The sequence below is a fragment of the Saimiri boliviensis genome, chromosome 7 (assembly GCF_048565385.1).
Source record: "Saimiri boliviensis isolate mSaiBol1 chromosome 7, mSaiBol1.pri, whole genome shotgun sequence".
Classification (NCBI taxonomy): Eukaryota; Metazoa; Chordata; class Mammalia; order Primates; family Cebidae; genus Saimiri; species Saimiri boliviensis.
In genome coordinates, this window is record NC_133455.1 from 36,082,131 (window position 1) to 36,097,532 (window position 15,402).

The window sequence follows — 15,402 nt, forward strand, 5'->3', positions numbered from 1 at the left end:
AACTATTAGAGAGGCACTAAGGTTCAGTTACTGGGCTAGATATTGAAGATATAATGATGAATAAGCCCTCTGAGCAAAGGAGTTCACAGCTGAGAGAGAAAGAGATAGGTCATCAGCTAATCGCCTAAACAATACAGGATAGTTGGGGATGTATGGAAACAACCTTTCCGTCAGTCTAGAAGTGCTACAAAATTCTGTTTGAGCTATTTAAGCAAGTTCAAAGTCTAGCTCAACTTTCTCTCTCAGCACATACGCACAAAGACACACACACACGCACACACACACACAATCTATGTAAATGAGACTTTAAATACAATCAGAAGAGTTTGCATCAATAACCCCACTGCTGAGAAGAAAGATTCTACAATTCTAGCCTTCTAAATAGTGCAGAATGCAGATAATGGAGAAATAGGAAAACTGGAAGAAGTCAGAGGTACTAAGTTGAACTACCTAAATTACTGAGCCAGAGTGGGAAGGAGAAAAAAAAAACAAAAATCTCTGTACAGGGTTGGAGGGAAAGGTGTAGGAATTTGAGCCAAATGAGACAGATGTTAGAGAGCTGCTATGGATGCCAGAGAGCTGAGAGCAAGACAGCTGGGGGAAGGAGGGCTTAGAGAAACTCTTCCGTGTATTCTACCGGATTCCCCCTGGAGTGTTCCTGTAAGAGACTGTAAAGATTTAGATTATTTTCAATGGCTTTGGACATCAGACTGACTGCCACACTTTGCTAAGACAGAGCTACTGGGTGGCTGGCTCATTAGGAATGACATCTGGGTACCTATGGCCACACGCGTACGTTGACTAAGCTCCTCTGTGACGGGGACTTGGTTGTATTGATTTCTGTGTATTCTCACCTCCTCAGGCCTGGAAATAGTTTGCACATAATAGTTCCTGAAAAGGAATTTGTTAATTAATGCTGATTTCCAATTGTATCTTGCTCTGTGTTCTCACAGTACTTTAATATTTGGGATATACTGCCTATATGTTTGTTTTAATTGTCTCACAATCCAGGCACTTCACAAATGTTTGCTGAACTAACCTTAGGTGACTTGGCAAACATATTTTACACTTTTCATATCAGTATGCTATCATTCCAAATCAAGTGTCTGCATCTTAAAATCAGGATGCTTTCCCTCTTTCACATGCTTCAGAACACCTGACAGCCTCTGAACACTCCCATTTAACTGTGAATGACAGATTAAAATAACTCAGCCATTTGGAGCCAGTGTTGTTCATTTTAGAAAAAAAGACACACAAGGTTTTCAAGCCCAAAGTGATTGAAACACCTGTTCTGTAGCCCTCCCAATACACGTTAAATTAATATATGTGTTCTGAAGTTCTTGGCTTATTCTGGACCCTAGGGTTTTGGGGGTGGGGGGGGGAAATAAAGAAAGGAGTGAGAAGGAGAACAAGATTTGCTACCTTCCCCCCATATCAACCAAAGACTCATTTTCTGCACCCTTGTATTCAATAACCCACCGACAATCTATAATGTAATAGAAATAAATATATTAGATTATGAAAGCTCTGAAATCCTGTCCAATTTCAGACCAGAATTGATCTCTTTAGAAGTGTCCTAGTTAACTTCTAATTAGCTCCAAGTGAAGGTTGTCATGACAACAAACTAGCAGATTTAGTCAATGGAAGTTATTTGATATAACCCAAAATCGAGCCTTTTTAAAAATAAAGTGCTCATTAGTATTGTGGAAAAAAGAAAAAAAAAAGTATGTAATTTCATTTCTCAACTTCCAAACACTGTGAGCTAATCTGCTTGCCAATTCACCTAAACAAATATTAGTGTTCCTTCCGCCTGGTGACATTCTTCATATATAGAACTAACAGAGACAGAAAACATCGAAAATGCCCCACGTTAAAGCTGAAGAAACACTTTCTAAGTTGGAGAATAAAACAAATTCAAAAACACGAAGAAGAACATTAAGAGTGAAAAGTGTTTGTTCTACTCAAGGGTTGACCCATGCACACCCACCATTCCAGTCAGAACAGGAAAGCAGGCCATAAGCCTTTCCTAAGGCAAGGTGGGTCCTCCAGACTCCACTTACCTTCAAACACCGCCATACCCTCATCCTCATTTATTTCTTATTTGTTTAGATTTAATGCCGGGTTAGTTGTGATGAAGTCAATATCTACATCTGCCCACCACGGATGTTTTGGTGACTCCCAGTCCACCCAAAGAGCCCATCTCTCCATCTCAGAGCAGCATTTGAATGAAAAGATCATTTTGGAGTTGAGAGGAAAATTAGCTCCAGGAAAAGCTAGGAGACAGACCTTCAGTGGTAAAGCTGAGTGGCAGAGAGTACAGTCTAGAATCCTTACTCTAACAGAAGCTCACTCTCCTGCCTCAGACAGTCTAAGCTGAAAATGGGCTCACAGGAAAATAATCCTTTTCCATATATGAACTATAGAGTAGTGAATTCAGGGAGGATCTCAGCAAAAAATGTTCTAGACTATGTCTCAAAAATAGCAAGATGGTAAATTTGATCTTTGGCTTAAAAACTGTCATTGCAGGTATTCCACAAAAGAAGTACAAAAATAGAGAGCTGAATTCTTTTTGGAAATATACAGGAAAGGGCAATCATGTACTTTATAAAAGGAATCTGTAGCTATATCTATAGCTATAAAACCTCCCAAGTTTGAGACGGTTTGAGCTATCAGGTCTATTGAGGGATTCTTATAAGCACACAGTACATCATTAAGCATCATAATTCATGTTGCAATATTTGAGGACACCAAAAAGGATGTGCAACCGAATTTCTAAGACATCTGCTCTGTGATAGACCCAGGCACAGAGCACAGAAGACATAAATGCTGGAAAGCAGCATTTTGCAAAGGCTAACTGTACTTGCCCAGTAGATTTTCTTAAGGTTAGGCTTGCTGCTTTTATAATAATGAAAATTGCATTCATTCACTATACTGGTGAATTCAGACTAAAAATGCTAACAACTATCTTCTAAAAATTAGGAAAATTGCTAACTTTTACACTCTCACATAATGAAACGGTATAGATGAAGTAAACAAGAAAACAGCCAAACCAATAATATTTTTTCAGAATTAAAAATGTTTTGTTATTGATAACCAATTAAATATTCTTAACAGAAAAGGATTTAAGTAAAAAAGATATACTAGACCAAAAATAAAGGGAAGACCCTAAAAGCGGGAGAGATGGGAGGAATTAAGTGTTTCCTCTACTCTGATCTCAGCAGAGTGAGGCAAGAGTCTGCCTCTCCTATTGCTCTCACTAGACCATAAGCTCCTAAGGGCTCTCTCCATGTCTTACTCATCTCTAATTCCCACTCCATGGCAAGTAGGGGTCATTCAACAGATGTTGAATGAAGAAATGGTGAATAAACTTTGTTTTGTGGGCAAGAGTTGTGGAAAAGTGATGCTGGGGAGACAAGTAGCTGAGAATTCAACCCAAAAAGTGGGCTTGTACAGAAGAGCCCAGAAGCAGAGCTATGCATCAGGCATGAGAGCAGTCAGTCTTCAACTGGAACAGGAGAGTAGGAGGCTCCAGGAGGGAATGGGGTTTGAGACGTTATTTGATAAGTATGAATACTTGAGAAAAAAAATCTATGGATGAACATATGAAAGTTCTGATGTAATGATTGAGAAAACATTAAGAATAAAAGACAGCCGGGCGCGGTGGCTCACTCCTGTAATCCCAGCACTTTGGGAAGCCGAGGCAGGTGGATCACGAGGTTGAGAGATCGAGACCATGCTGGTCAACATGGTGAAACCCCGTCTCTACTAAAAATACAAAAAATCAGCTGGGCATGGTGGCACGTGCCTGTAATCCCAGCTACTTAGGAAGCTGAGGCAGAACTGCCTGAACCCAGGAGGTGGAGATTGCGGTGAGCCCAGATCGTGCCATTGCACTCCAACCTGGGTAACAAGAGTGAAACTCCATCACAAAAAGAAAAAGAAAAAAAAAAAGAGTGAAAGACAAGGAAAGAAAAAACATTAAGAATAAAACACAAGTCAAGAAAGAAAAATAACTATAGTATATCACTTGACTCAGCTGTGAACATCATTTACAGGGTTATAACACTGAACATTAATTAAATTTTGTGATGTGACAATATGTAGAAGAAAAGGGAAAAGAAGAAGTTGGGGAGAAGTGTAAATGGGCTAAATCCACACATATCAGACAGGAAATCAATACATATTGTCTCAAATTGATACCTCTAGAAAAAAACAATAATTTCTGGCTTTCAGCATGATTCATCATTTTGTCTGGCTTTCTGTCCTCCAAACTGGTGGCAGAATTGTTGGTACAGCATATAAATTATTTGGCTGATGAACTGTTAGTGGAAGTGATATGATGGAAGTTTTATGAGCCAGTGTGGGATGTGTCCCTTCTTTCCCCTCTGCCACAGTGACTGGTGATGTTCCATGAGGAATGTTCCACTCACCTAGACGCTGGCATGAGGAGGCATGAAGCCGGCCCCCAGCTGACTCACTCAGATTCGGAGGCTTTTTGTTACCCCATTTTTCATGACTGACACTGAATATTATTTGTAGATGTGAAAGCAAATAACAAAACCAGCAGCTAAAAGAGTGGAAAGTGGTTGCCTCTGCAGAGCAGAATTGTGGAGTGAGGAGAGGTTGGGTAGCAGATTGCCTTTTTTCATTTTAAGCCTTTTAGATGCTTTTTTTAAAAACAGCTACACTAAATATAGAATATATCTCTAAAGAAATTAAGGTACAAATGGAAATTTAAAGAACAGATAATTAGAGGAGAACACATATTCCCTTCCCTTCTCATTTCCATAAAGAATACGGAATTTCCGTGTCTCTCCCAAAGAACCCAGGACACTTCCAGCTTCTTTTAGATCGATTTACCCCCAAAAGAGTAGAGTGACTTATCTCATCCATGAGTTTGGGAAAAGCCACAGAGCATGCTAGGCTCAGCCCCTTAGGGGCAATCTTTGTTTATACTTTTTGGAGGCACTCTCCCTGCAGAACGATTATTCTCTGCTCTCCATGCAGTAAGCTCGACGGGGAGAGAAGGGAAATGGGGAAACCCTGTGGTTACATGGATGTGCCAGATAACTGCATGACTAGGCAGGCAAGCCTGGCTAATTCAGGGGTAAAATATTAATGTGCTCATTTGGCTACAGATCTAAACCCAAATTTGCTACTCAGCTTTATCAGTAATGATGCTGACATTTCTGTCTCCATTTAACTGTCTGCTGTGCCCCAGGAGAACTCAGAACTCAGGATGGGAGAAAAAAACTCCCCTTTCCTCCAAAACACAAATATCAGTCATCAGAAAACCAACTCAGCTGTCTGATCAGACTTAATAGCGTACTATACTAATAGCCTTTTTTTGTTAAAAATATGCATATATATATATGCATATATATATGCATATAAAAGGTCTGCAAAAATATGTATGCATGTCTCTATTCAAGGAAGGAAGAAAATCTTTACGCAAAAGAAGCAAATGATTCCCAAAGCAAACTGGCATCAGGAATATAGGCAAAAAATGTCAATTTTCCACACTTATTCTCATCTGCAGCCTACCTATATTTTCTGGTTTCTCTTCCCACACTATTTGGATAATAAAAATGTTTAAATAATAGATTTACAGTGAAAAAAGATAAAGTAATATTGCAAAGTCACAAAGCATTATCTCTTGGGATTCAGTTATAGCTGAATGATTTATCTGGATTGGTTTGTATTCATTCACCACCAAATTCTTGTAATTCATATGCTTAGAAGACCTTCAGACCTTCAGGAGACCTACAACATATATGTCAAAAAAAAAAGTTGAGTCATGTTTTGCACTCTGAATAAATTAGAGGCAGAAGAACCACAGAGTTCAAGTCGAGTTACCTAGTTCTGCTTTGAGGATGTAAAAGATAATCTATAGCAATGTCATTTTCCATTATTTAACAACTTACTTCCATTTCATTATCAACTGATTCCTCTTCCATGTCTCCTATTTCATATATGTTTTCATTTGAGGTAATTTCAGGAGCTGCTGGTAATGATATTTCAGCTATTTGTACAAGATTAGATAATTTCTCATGAATTGCAATAACCCTGAAAATAACAAATATATGTGTGTTTTATTTTGAGGAGTTAAGAAAAGCACTTATTTATTTGCAGAATCAGTAACCTGTATAAAGTAAGCCCTCAGTTATGTAACGATTAGACTTCTAACATGGCCAAGCATCATTCATTCAGTCATTCCCTTCGTTCAAGAAACATGAGCAAAAAGACGCAGTCTTAACTTTCATAATGTTTATGGTCTTGTTATACACTCAGACAAAAATATAGTTGAAATTGCAAAATCACAATGAAGAAAGACACACATCTAAAAAATTTGCTGAAGATGAAAATAAAGAAAATAATTATCTATGTAGGGAAACAAAATCTAGACAGGAACAAAATATTTACTTCTATGGACATCTTAATGCCATGCTCTGACTGTCTGGCTGACCTGCAGGTAAGAATTATGACATGTTAGCAATGACTCTAAAAGGCCAATCAAGGGACCTGTAACAATTCAATATATTGCATGTGTGTTGCAAATGGGGGTGGAGAGGGTAGAGGAAGGGAGGTAGGGAGAAGACTGAAGAAAAATGGAAAAATTAAAGCCAAAGAAGGACACTGGCCATGATGCTGAAGACAGGGTTCACAGGCCAGTAAAGAGTTGATGTCCCATGGCAACAAAAGCCAAAATAGACAAATGGGACCTAATCAAACTCCACAGCTTCTGCACAGCAAAAGAAACAGTCAGTAGAGTGAATCGGCAACCAACAGAATGGGAAAAAATTTTTGCAGTCTACCCATCTGACAAGGGGCTGATATCCAGAATTTACAAAGAACTAAAACAGATCTACAAGGAAAAAACAAACAAGCCCATTCAAAAATGGGCAAAGGATATGAACAGACACTTTACAAAAGAAGACATATAGGAGGCCAGCAAACTATGAAAAAATGCTCATCATCACTGGTCATTAGAGAAATGCAAATCAAAACCACATTGAGATACCATCTCACACCAGTTAGAATGGCGATCATTAAAAAATCTGGAGACAACAGATGCTGGAGAGGATGTGGAGAAATAGGAACACTTTTACACTGTTGGTGGGAGTGTAAATTAATTCAGCCATTGTGGAAGACAGTGTGGCGATTCCTCAATGACCTAAAAATAGAAATCCCATCTGACCCAGCAATCCCATTACTGGGTATATATCCAAAGGATTATAAACCATGCTACTATAAGGACACATGCACACGAATGTTCATTGCAGCACTGTTTACAATAGCAAAGACCTGGAACCAACCCAAATGCCCTTCTATGATAGACTGGATAGGGAAAATGTGGTACATATACACCATGGAATATTACGCAGCCATCAAAAACGATGAGTTTGTGTCCTTTGTAGGGACGTGGATGAACCTGGAAACCATCATTCTCAACAAACTGACACAAGAGCAGAAAATCAAACACCACATGTTCTCACTCATAGGCAGGTGTTGAACAATGAGAACACATGGACACAGGGAGGGGAGCACTACACACTGGGGTCCGTTGGGGGGAAATGGGGGAGGGGCGGGGGTGGGGAGGTGGGAAGAGATAGCATGGAGAGAAATGACAGATACAGGTGAGGCGACGGAAGGCAGCAAACCACACTGCCATGTGTGTACCTATGCAACAATCTTGCATGTTCTTCACATGTACCCCAAAACCTAAAATGCAACAAAAAAAAAAGAGTTGACGTCCTGAAGGCAGAGTGGACCAGGGAGTGGAGGCAGAAGGTGGAAAGGCTTACAGTTGAAGAAAGCAAACAGCCACCTGCATGGCCTTCATGATGACACACTACAGGCACAACACACATGTGCATGCATGTGTTTCAATATGTGTGTGTATGCATGTCTCTATTCAAGGAAGGAAGAAAATCTTTATGCAAAAGAAGCAAATGATCCCCAAAGTAAACTGACATCAGGAACATAGGCAAAAATGTCAATTTTCCACAGCATTCTCATCTGCAGCATTCTGCAATACTTGATTATCTGAATGATAGTTCTCAGCAATAAAAAGTTTAAAAATGTAACTACATACAAGAGGATTTGACTTCATATAGTATGTCTTAGAAATTTTCTATTTAAAAGGCAAGAGTTAAATGCAAAGATTTAATGTTACAAGTTTACTTGAAAAACTTTTAACATCATTAAAAGTTATCCATTAAAAAATGGGTCATCCTACATACCAATAATAGACAAGCAGAGAGCTAAATCATGAGGGAACTTCCATTCACAACTGCTACAAAGAAAATGAAATATCTAGGAATACAACTTTCAAGGGATGTGAAGGACCTCTCGAAGGAGAAATACAAACCACAGCTCAAGGAAATAAGAGACGACACAAACAATTGGAAAAACATTCCATGCTCATGGGTAGGAAGAATCACTATCGTGAAAATGGTCAAACTGCCCAAAGTAATTTATAGATTCAAAGCTATTCCCATCAAGCTACCATTGACTTTCTTCACAGAATTAGAAAAAGCTGCTTTAAATTTCATATGGAACCAAAAATAACCCATATAGCCAAGACAATTCAAAGCAAAAAGAACAAAGCTGGAGGCATCACGCTACCTGACTTCAAACTGTACTACAAGGCTACAGTAACAAAAAACAGCATGGTACTGATACCAAAACAGATAGTGGACCAATGTAACAGAACGCAGATCCCAGAAATAACACCACACATCTACAATCATTTGATCTTCGACAAACCTGACAAAAACAAGCAATGGGGAAAGAGTCCCTATTTAATAAATGATGCTGGGAAAACTGGCTAGCCATATGCAGAAAACTGGCTAGCCATAGCCTTACACCTTATACAAAAATAAACTCAAGATGGATTAAAGACTGAAATGTGAAAATCGAAAACCATAAAAACCCTAGAAAAAAACCTAGGCAATACCATTCAGAGCATAGGCGTGGGCCAAGACTCCATGACTAAAATACCAAAAGCAATTGCAACAAAAGCCAAAATTGACAAATGGGATCTAATTAAATTTAAGAGCTTCTGTACGGCAAAAGAAACTATCATCAGAATGTATAGGCAACCTACAGAATGGAAGAAAATTTTTACAATCTATCCATCTGACAAAGATCTAATATCCAGAATCTACAAGGAACTTAAACAAATTTACAAGAGAAAAACAACCCCATCAAAGAGCAGGCAAAGGATATAACAGCCACTTCTCAAAAGGCATTTATGCAGCCAAGAAACACATGAAAAAAAGCTCATCATCACTGGTCATGAGAGAACTGCAAGTCAAACGCACAATGAGATACCATCTCATGCCAGTTAGAATGGTGATCATTAAAAAGTCAGAAAACAACAAATGCCGGAGAGGATGTGGAGAAATAAGAATGCTTTTATACTGTTGCTGGGAGTGTAAATTGGTTCAACCATTGTCAAAGACACTGTGGCAATTCCTCAAGGATCTAGAACCAGAAATACCATTGACCCAGCAATCTCATTACTGGAATTTATAATCCCAAAGGATTATAAATCATTCTACTATAAAGACATATGCACATGTATGTTTATTGCGGCACTGTTCACAATAGCAAAGACTTGCAACCAACCCAAATGCCCATCGGTGACAGACTGGATAAAGAAAATGTGGCACATATACACCATGGAATACTATGCAGCCATAAAAAAGAATGACTTTATGTCCTTTGCAGGGACATGGATGAAGCTGGAAACTGGCATCCTCAGCACCCTAACACAGGGACAGAAAACCAAACACCATACGTTCTCACTCATAGGTGAAAGTTGAACAATGAGAACACATGGACACAGAGAGGGAAACATCACACACCAGGGCCTGCTGGGGGCTTGGACAAGGGGAGGGAGAGCATTAGGACAAATACCTAATGCATGAGGGGCTTAAAACCTAGATGATCGGTTGAACGGTGCAGCAAACCACCATGGCACATGTATACCTATGTAACAAACCTGCACTTTCTGCACATGTATCCCAGAACTTAAAGTAAAATTTTTTTTAAATAATGGGTCATCTCCAATAATGTTGGACAAGCTGCCTGATGCACTGGAGAGAAAAGAAGATGAAGAGGTGAAACACTAAGTGAGTCATGCTTGGTTCCTTCAAACACCAGCCGTGAAACCTTAGTCTTCTCACTTAACCTCTCTGACCCTGGAGTTCCTTCTACTGTAAGACTGGAATAAGAAAATCTACTTCATGCAATTCAAAAGGCTTTTGTAAGGATGAAATGATGTAATTATATATGTTCTTAACTACAAGGAACCACATAAAGGAAAGATGGTATTCTAAAATGCCATTCTTTAATTCTAATACCTAGAGAAAGAAGTCTTATTTGTCTTCCACAAATAGCATAGCTTTCCTTAATAATACTTGGGATTCTAGGAAGGATACACTGTTCTTTGACATTTGGGTTGCAGCATGTGTATGAGTGTCCAGAACTTCACTGTCTGGGCTGGTAGAGTAAATAGCCCCATCTAGCTCCATGAAGAGCAATCTGGCTGGGTCCTCATGCAAACAGCAACATCAGATGACCGGAATCTCCGTGGGAGGTCTGGACCCCATGACTGCACCTTCCTACATCTTGCTCCCTTCCTTTGTGCTGTGGCATGCATTTGCCCCTCACCTTCCTGTCCTCCCACATACTTCTTCATTTCTGTCCTCCAGGGCAATACCTGCTCCAGCTTTTTAAACCTTGGCACCACAAACAAGCATCTACCATCCCGTCTGGGCTCCCCAAAGCCTCTGCTGTCATTTACTGACTCCTAGATACTCTCTCCTATGGTCTGCCGTGGCCAGGAGGGAAGGACCCAGTTGTAAGTGGAAACATGGATGACAGGAGGTTTAAAAACAGACAGTAGGCAGAGAACTTGATCTTGGCCACAACAGCAAAACTACCACTTGGAACTACACAAAAAGCTTTATGTTTGTTCATTGAGAACACTAGTGTTTCCTTTCTTGCTGTAAAAAAAAATGCAAAAGATTAGAATATACTTTTCCTTATGAGAACTTAACTAGGAGATGAGTGAATGATAAAAGGAGGATCCCCCAATTTGCAGGTTATCCAAGTTTCTTCTTCTCTGGCCTATTTTTCATGACCTGTTTTATTCCTACTTTGCCTTCCAAAGGATGATCAAGACCAATTTCCCAAGTACTAATCTTGAGCGTCATAAGAACACAAGGAATGTCACCCAGGAGGAGAGAAATAGTTATTTTCACAGTGCCACCAAAGGACAGGGAGATAAAAGATTGTCAGAAATGGTCCTCTGTGATGGCCTCAGTGGCTGGGGCTTGTCACTAATTTTAGTAACCCTACCATTGATCAGAAGTATGCCAAAGTTTAAAATTTTTGGAATAAAAAAAGAAGTTTATCAGTTTGTTGGCTTTCTACTTTATAGAAATTATCACCATTTTCATCATGTGGGGCTGGAAAAAAATCTACATTTCTGGATTTACAAAGCAAGTGCAGAATTACCTGATTTTGTTGCTTAGCTGTGCTGTCTATACCCTGTAACCTAGGTTTTCAATCATTTCACTTGAAAAGGAATAAAGATAAAGGAAAAGAAGGAAGGAAATAAATTGACTGAATGAAAATATAGAGGAGAGGAGAGGAAGGAGGAGAAGGAAAGGAAAGCAGAGGAGAAGAGAAGAGAAGAAAGGAAAGAAGGAATAAATAAAGTGACTGAATAATTGAAAATGTGCCAGCTCTTGAAACAGCCTTTGTCTCTTTCATGATGATGCTAAGAAGTCATTCGAAATGAAAATCACAGAACATGAACAAGACTCTCCAAGGAAGGAAGAGAAACACTAATTCTCTGTTTACCAGGCCACTGATGGAACAGGCGCTGGTGGTTAAGCTTTTCAAAGCATGTTCACACGCTGTCTAACTTGGTCCTGACAATGACCCTGAAAGGCAGGCAGAGCAGTTATGGTCATTTCCATTCTACAGTGGAGGAAATGGAGGCTCAGGTCAGAAGGGCAATGAACAATGGAGTCAAAAACAAACTGAGTAATAAATTAATAAACGACAACAAGAAACTTGGTAAAGTGAAATAGGAAGAGAGAAACGAGGCATGAGCAAAAAAGGTTAAGAGATATGACCTGTTTGATGGAGAAGGAGGAGAACGACCTGGACGAAGCAGAGACTTCCGGCTGGGCACAGAGGGAACGGTGGGCCAAGAGAGGTAGTGGAGTTTGAGCTGAATTTTGAAACTCCACACTAAAGACACATTAAATCATTTTTTTAACCACACTGAAACTACAAGCGAACTACAGTACAGACAACATCTGTGTGCTCTCTGTAATCTCTATGAAGCATCATGAACCGTTCCTTCAGCAACCCTCGGTACTATTATTAGTATTATTCCCATTTTATTGATAATGAAACTGAAGTACTGAGGTTACATAAACTGCCCAAGATTGTGAAGGTAATAAGGGACACAACTGGTATTTGAAGGAAGCAGGTTGGATTCAGAGTTCATGCTCTTAACCACTGCAATATATTATTCTTCACAACAAAATGAAGATTCTTCTAGAAGTGCCTTTTAGCAGGTCTCCTATGCGATACCTTGTCAATTACTGAAAGAGTCTATTCTCATGAGGAATAGCAACAAAGACAATTAGAGTTGTGGAATTTTTTGCTTGCCTGTTCAGTGGAATCCATAAAGAGCCAGCACATACATTGTTAAAAGTGGAATGTCTAACATCTGAAATCTTCAGAGGCTTCAAATTATATGCATACAACAATAAAACCTATAAGAAAAATAAAAGGGATATAAAATGTGACATCAAAATTAGAGTTTATCTCAAAAAATACAGCATTAGTTCACAAATGTATTTTTTAAAATATTTGTTTAGAAGAGAAAAATTGGGATTTCAACCCACCCGAAAGAGAAATGATGTGAACCAGAATTGTACAAAGGTTGTAGGATAAAAATAAATACTATTTAGTAAAAATATCATATTATTTTTGAAGAGTGACATTTTGTACTGCAATTAAGTTTATATTTCAGCCTTTCAGGGCCCTCTACAGTAAGTACTAAAAATGCAGTAAACATCCAACTTTGTTCCTTGTTACTTCTTAACATGTACCGCTCCCATAGGTGGGCATAGTCACTTCTATGCATTCACTCATGCTGTTCCCTTCCTCTTCTCTCCATTTATCCAATCCACACGCAACTTTCTAGCCACCACACCTACGGTGAAACTTCCCTTGACGATTCATGCTCTAGCAATTTCCCTGTTGTTTGGATTCTGACAATTCTTAGAGTCGGTTGCCTATGATATAACACCTACTTAGTCATGGATTTGTAGCATTTGAGATTCACAGAACCTTAGAGATAATCTAGTCTAATTTCCTCATTTTAGATATAAGAAAGCTACTGCCCAGAGCTGCCCATCAAAACTGAGTAATTGGGCATATCGGGGCTCAGAGAACAGAGCTTCAAAGTAACAAAGGAAATTACTTTAGCCTTAGAAGCTACCTCAGAACCAAGACTTTTTAACCCAGCACAGGTAGGGACTCTCTCAAGAGGTTCCCATACCTGCCAAGAAAATTTCTTCCAAAAGAAGTACAATAGTCTTGAAACTCCCTGTCTAGGAATATCATTAAGTAACTGCTAAGCATGCTCTGAATGAAGAGACCACCTAAACAGGCTTTGTGTCAGCAACATGGCTGTTTATTCGCTCAGGTGGGATCAGGTTGAGTCTGAAAAGAGAGTCAGCAGAGGATGGTGGGATAGGAGCTAGTTTTATAGGTTTGGGGTGGGTAGTGGAAAGTTACAGTTTAAGCTGGTTTTGCAAGCCAAGGGTATTGCTGGGCAGGTATGTGTGTCATAAGGTCCAGTGTCACAAGGTTGGCTTATCAGTTGAGGCAGGAACGGTTGAGGCAGGAGCAATGGCGGTATGTTGCAAGGTTGGTTAATCATGGGCTACAGGAGCTAGCTATTCTTTTGTGGTTTTCCCGTTACTTCAAACTTTCTGGCTCCTGGAGGCCATCTGGAGTTGTGTGGGTCACAGGAGTCACCACGGCTTGACTATGGTGTAATCCATGGTGCAGTCAGTTTAAAGGACCTTACAATAACCAAGAAAGATTTAAGCACCAAAGAAGAAACGAGACTAAAATTCATCACCAAGACCACATGGACTTTTCATCTAATCTCCTGAGGGCAGCTTGAATAGATTGCCTGGGAGACTTTACCTGCATAATCAGACAACCCTTATTTGCAGTGTTGTGCTACCCCTCTTCTTCCCATAACTTGCCCACAAGCTATTATCTGTTCTTGGTCCTACTCAAACAGAATCATTTAAGAACTACCGTCTGCCTTTTGGATCCATTCAGTTCCCCTAAAAATCATTGACGACCCCTCAAAATTGCCCATATTCCCAATTTCCCTCTCCTTGAAGGAAGATACCTAAAGAAGGGTATATATGCTTCTGAATCTCTCTGGGTAATTGCATAATTAACCTTTTGTTATTTTCCTGTGCTTATACACATTACTAAATTTGTATGCTTTTTCTCCTGCTATTCTATTGTCAGTATTATTCTGGTAGACTTTACACTCAAATCTTTAGAAAGGGAGGGAAAACTCTTCAACCCTAAAGGCACATGCCTTTACCTCTGCTTCCTCACAAAGTAAACTAAGTTAAGAGTAAAGATATTTTTCAAAGGCAGAAGTCCACAAGGACAGAAAGTACTCAAGAGGATATGAAGCAGACAAAAGATATTAACAACACTATGAAGGACAGAAAGTACCTGGAAGAACAAAATGGACTCAGCAGAGAGGAAAGGCTGTGTCCTAAGTGCTTTCAGAGGGATGTCAACAACAAGCACGACTGAGAACCCTGAGAAACTCAGGACCTAGAGGGTCAGGTACCTTTAAAGGCAGGAGTGGGTGGTACTGCAAACAGGGAGTAACATTAGACAACCTCCCTCTCATCTGGGTGGGTGCAACCTGGAGACTCTTTCTTTCCCTTACCTCCTCTCTTGGCTGAACTTCCATTTTGCTTTCTGCTGTCATTAAATCAGAGGATCTATGCTGAGGGACATTAGGTACAGGGGTCAGGTGCTTTACTAAAAACATTGGAATTAAGTGAAAGTTTGTATTCTGAATGAGAGATATCCTTCTATCCCACAATAGCCCCTTCTCAGAATGTAGTAAATTAGGCAGGAGTCTAAAAGAATTGTCTTTGGGGAAACTGACATGTCAAAGAGAAAAGACCTACAGACACTGAAATTTCAGCACCCTCCAGTGAAACTACTGGCTCCTTCTTCAGTTATCCTATAATGAGGCCCATAAATCAATGTCTATCCCAATATATTTTTTACTGCTTTGCTTCAAACATAAAT

General features: G+C 39.5%; 1 protein-coding gene across 4 annotated transcripts in view; it reads right to left on the bottom strand.

The window, feature by feature from the left end:
- The window catches only part of CFAP54 (cilia and flagella associated protein 54), a 318,455-nt gene that overhangs the window by 38,179 nt on the left and 264,874 nt on the right, over window positions 1-15,402 (bottom strand). For all 4 annotated transcript variants that reach the window (XM_010340325.3, XM_074402388.1, XM_074402387.1 and 1 more), the window contains 2 exons: window positions 12,700-12,806; window positions 5,925-6,066 (listed from right to left, as the gene is read on the bottom strand). In XM_010340325.3, the coding sequence (XP_010338627.2) occupies window positions 5,925-6,066; window positions 12,700-12,806 (249 nt within the window). The remainder of the gene's footprint in view (window positions 1-5,924; window positions 6,067-12,699; window positions 12,807-15,402) is intronic.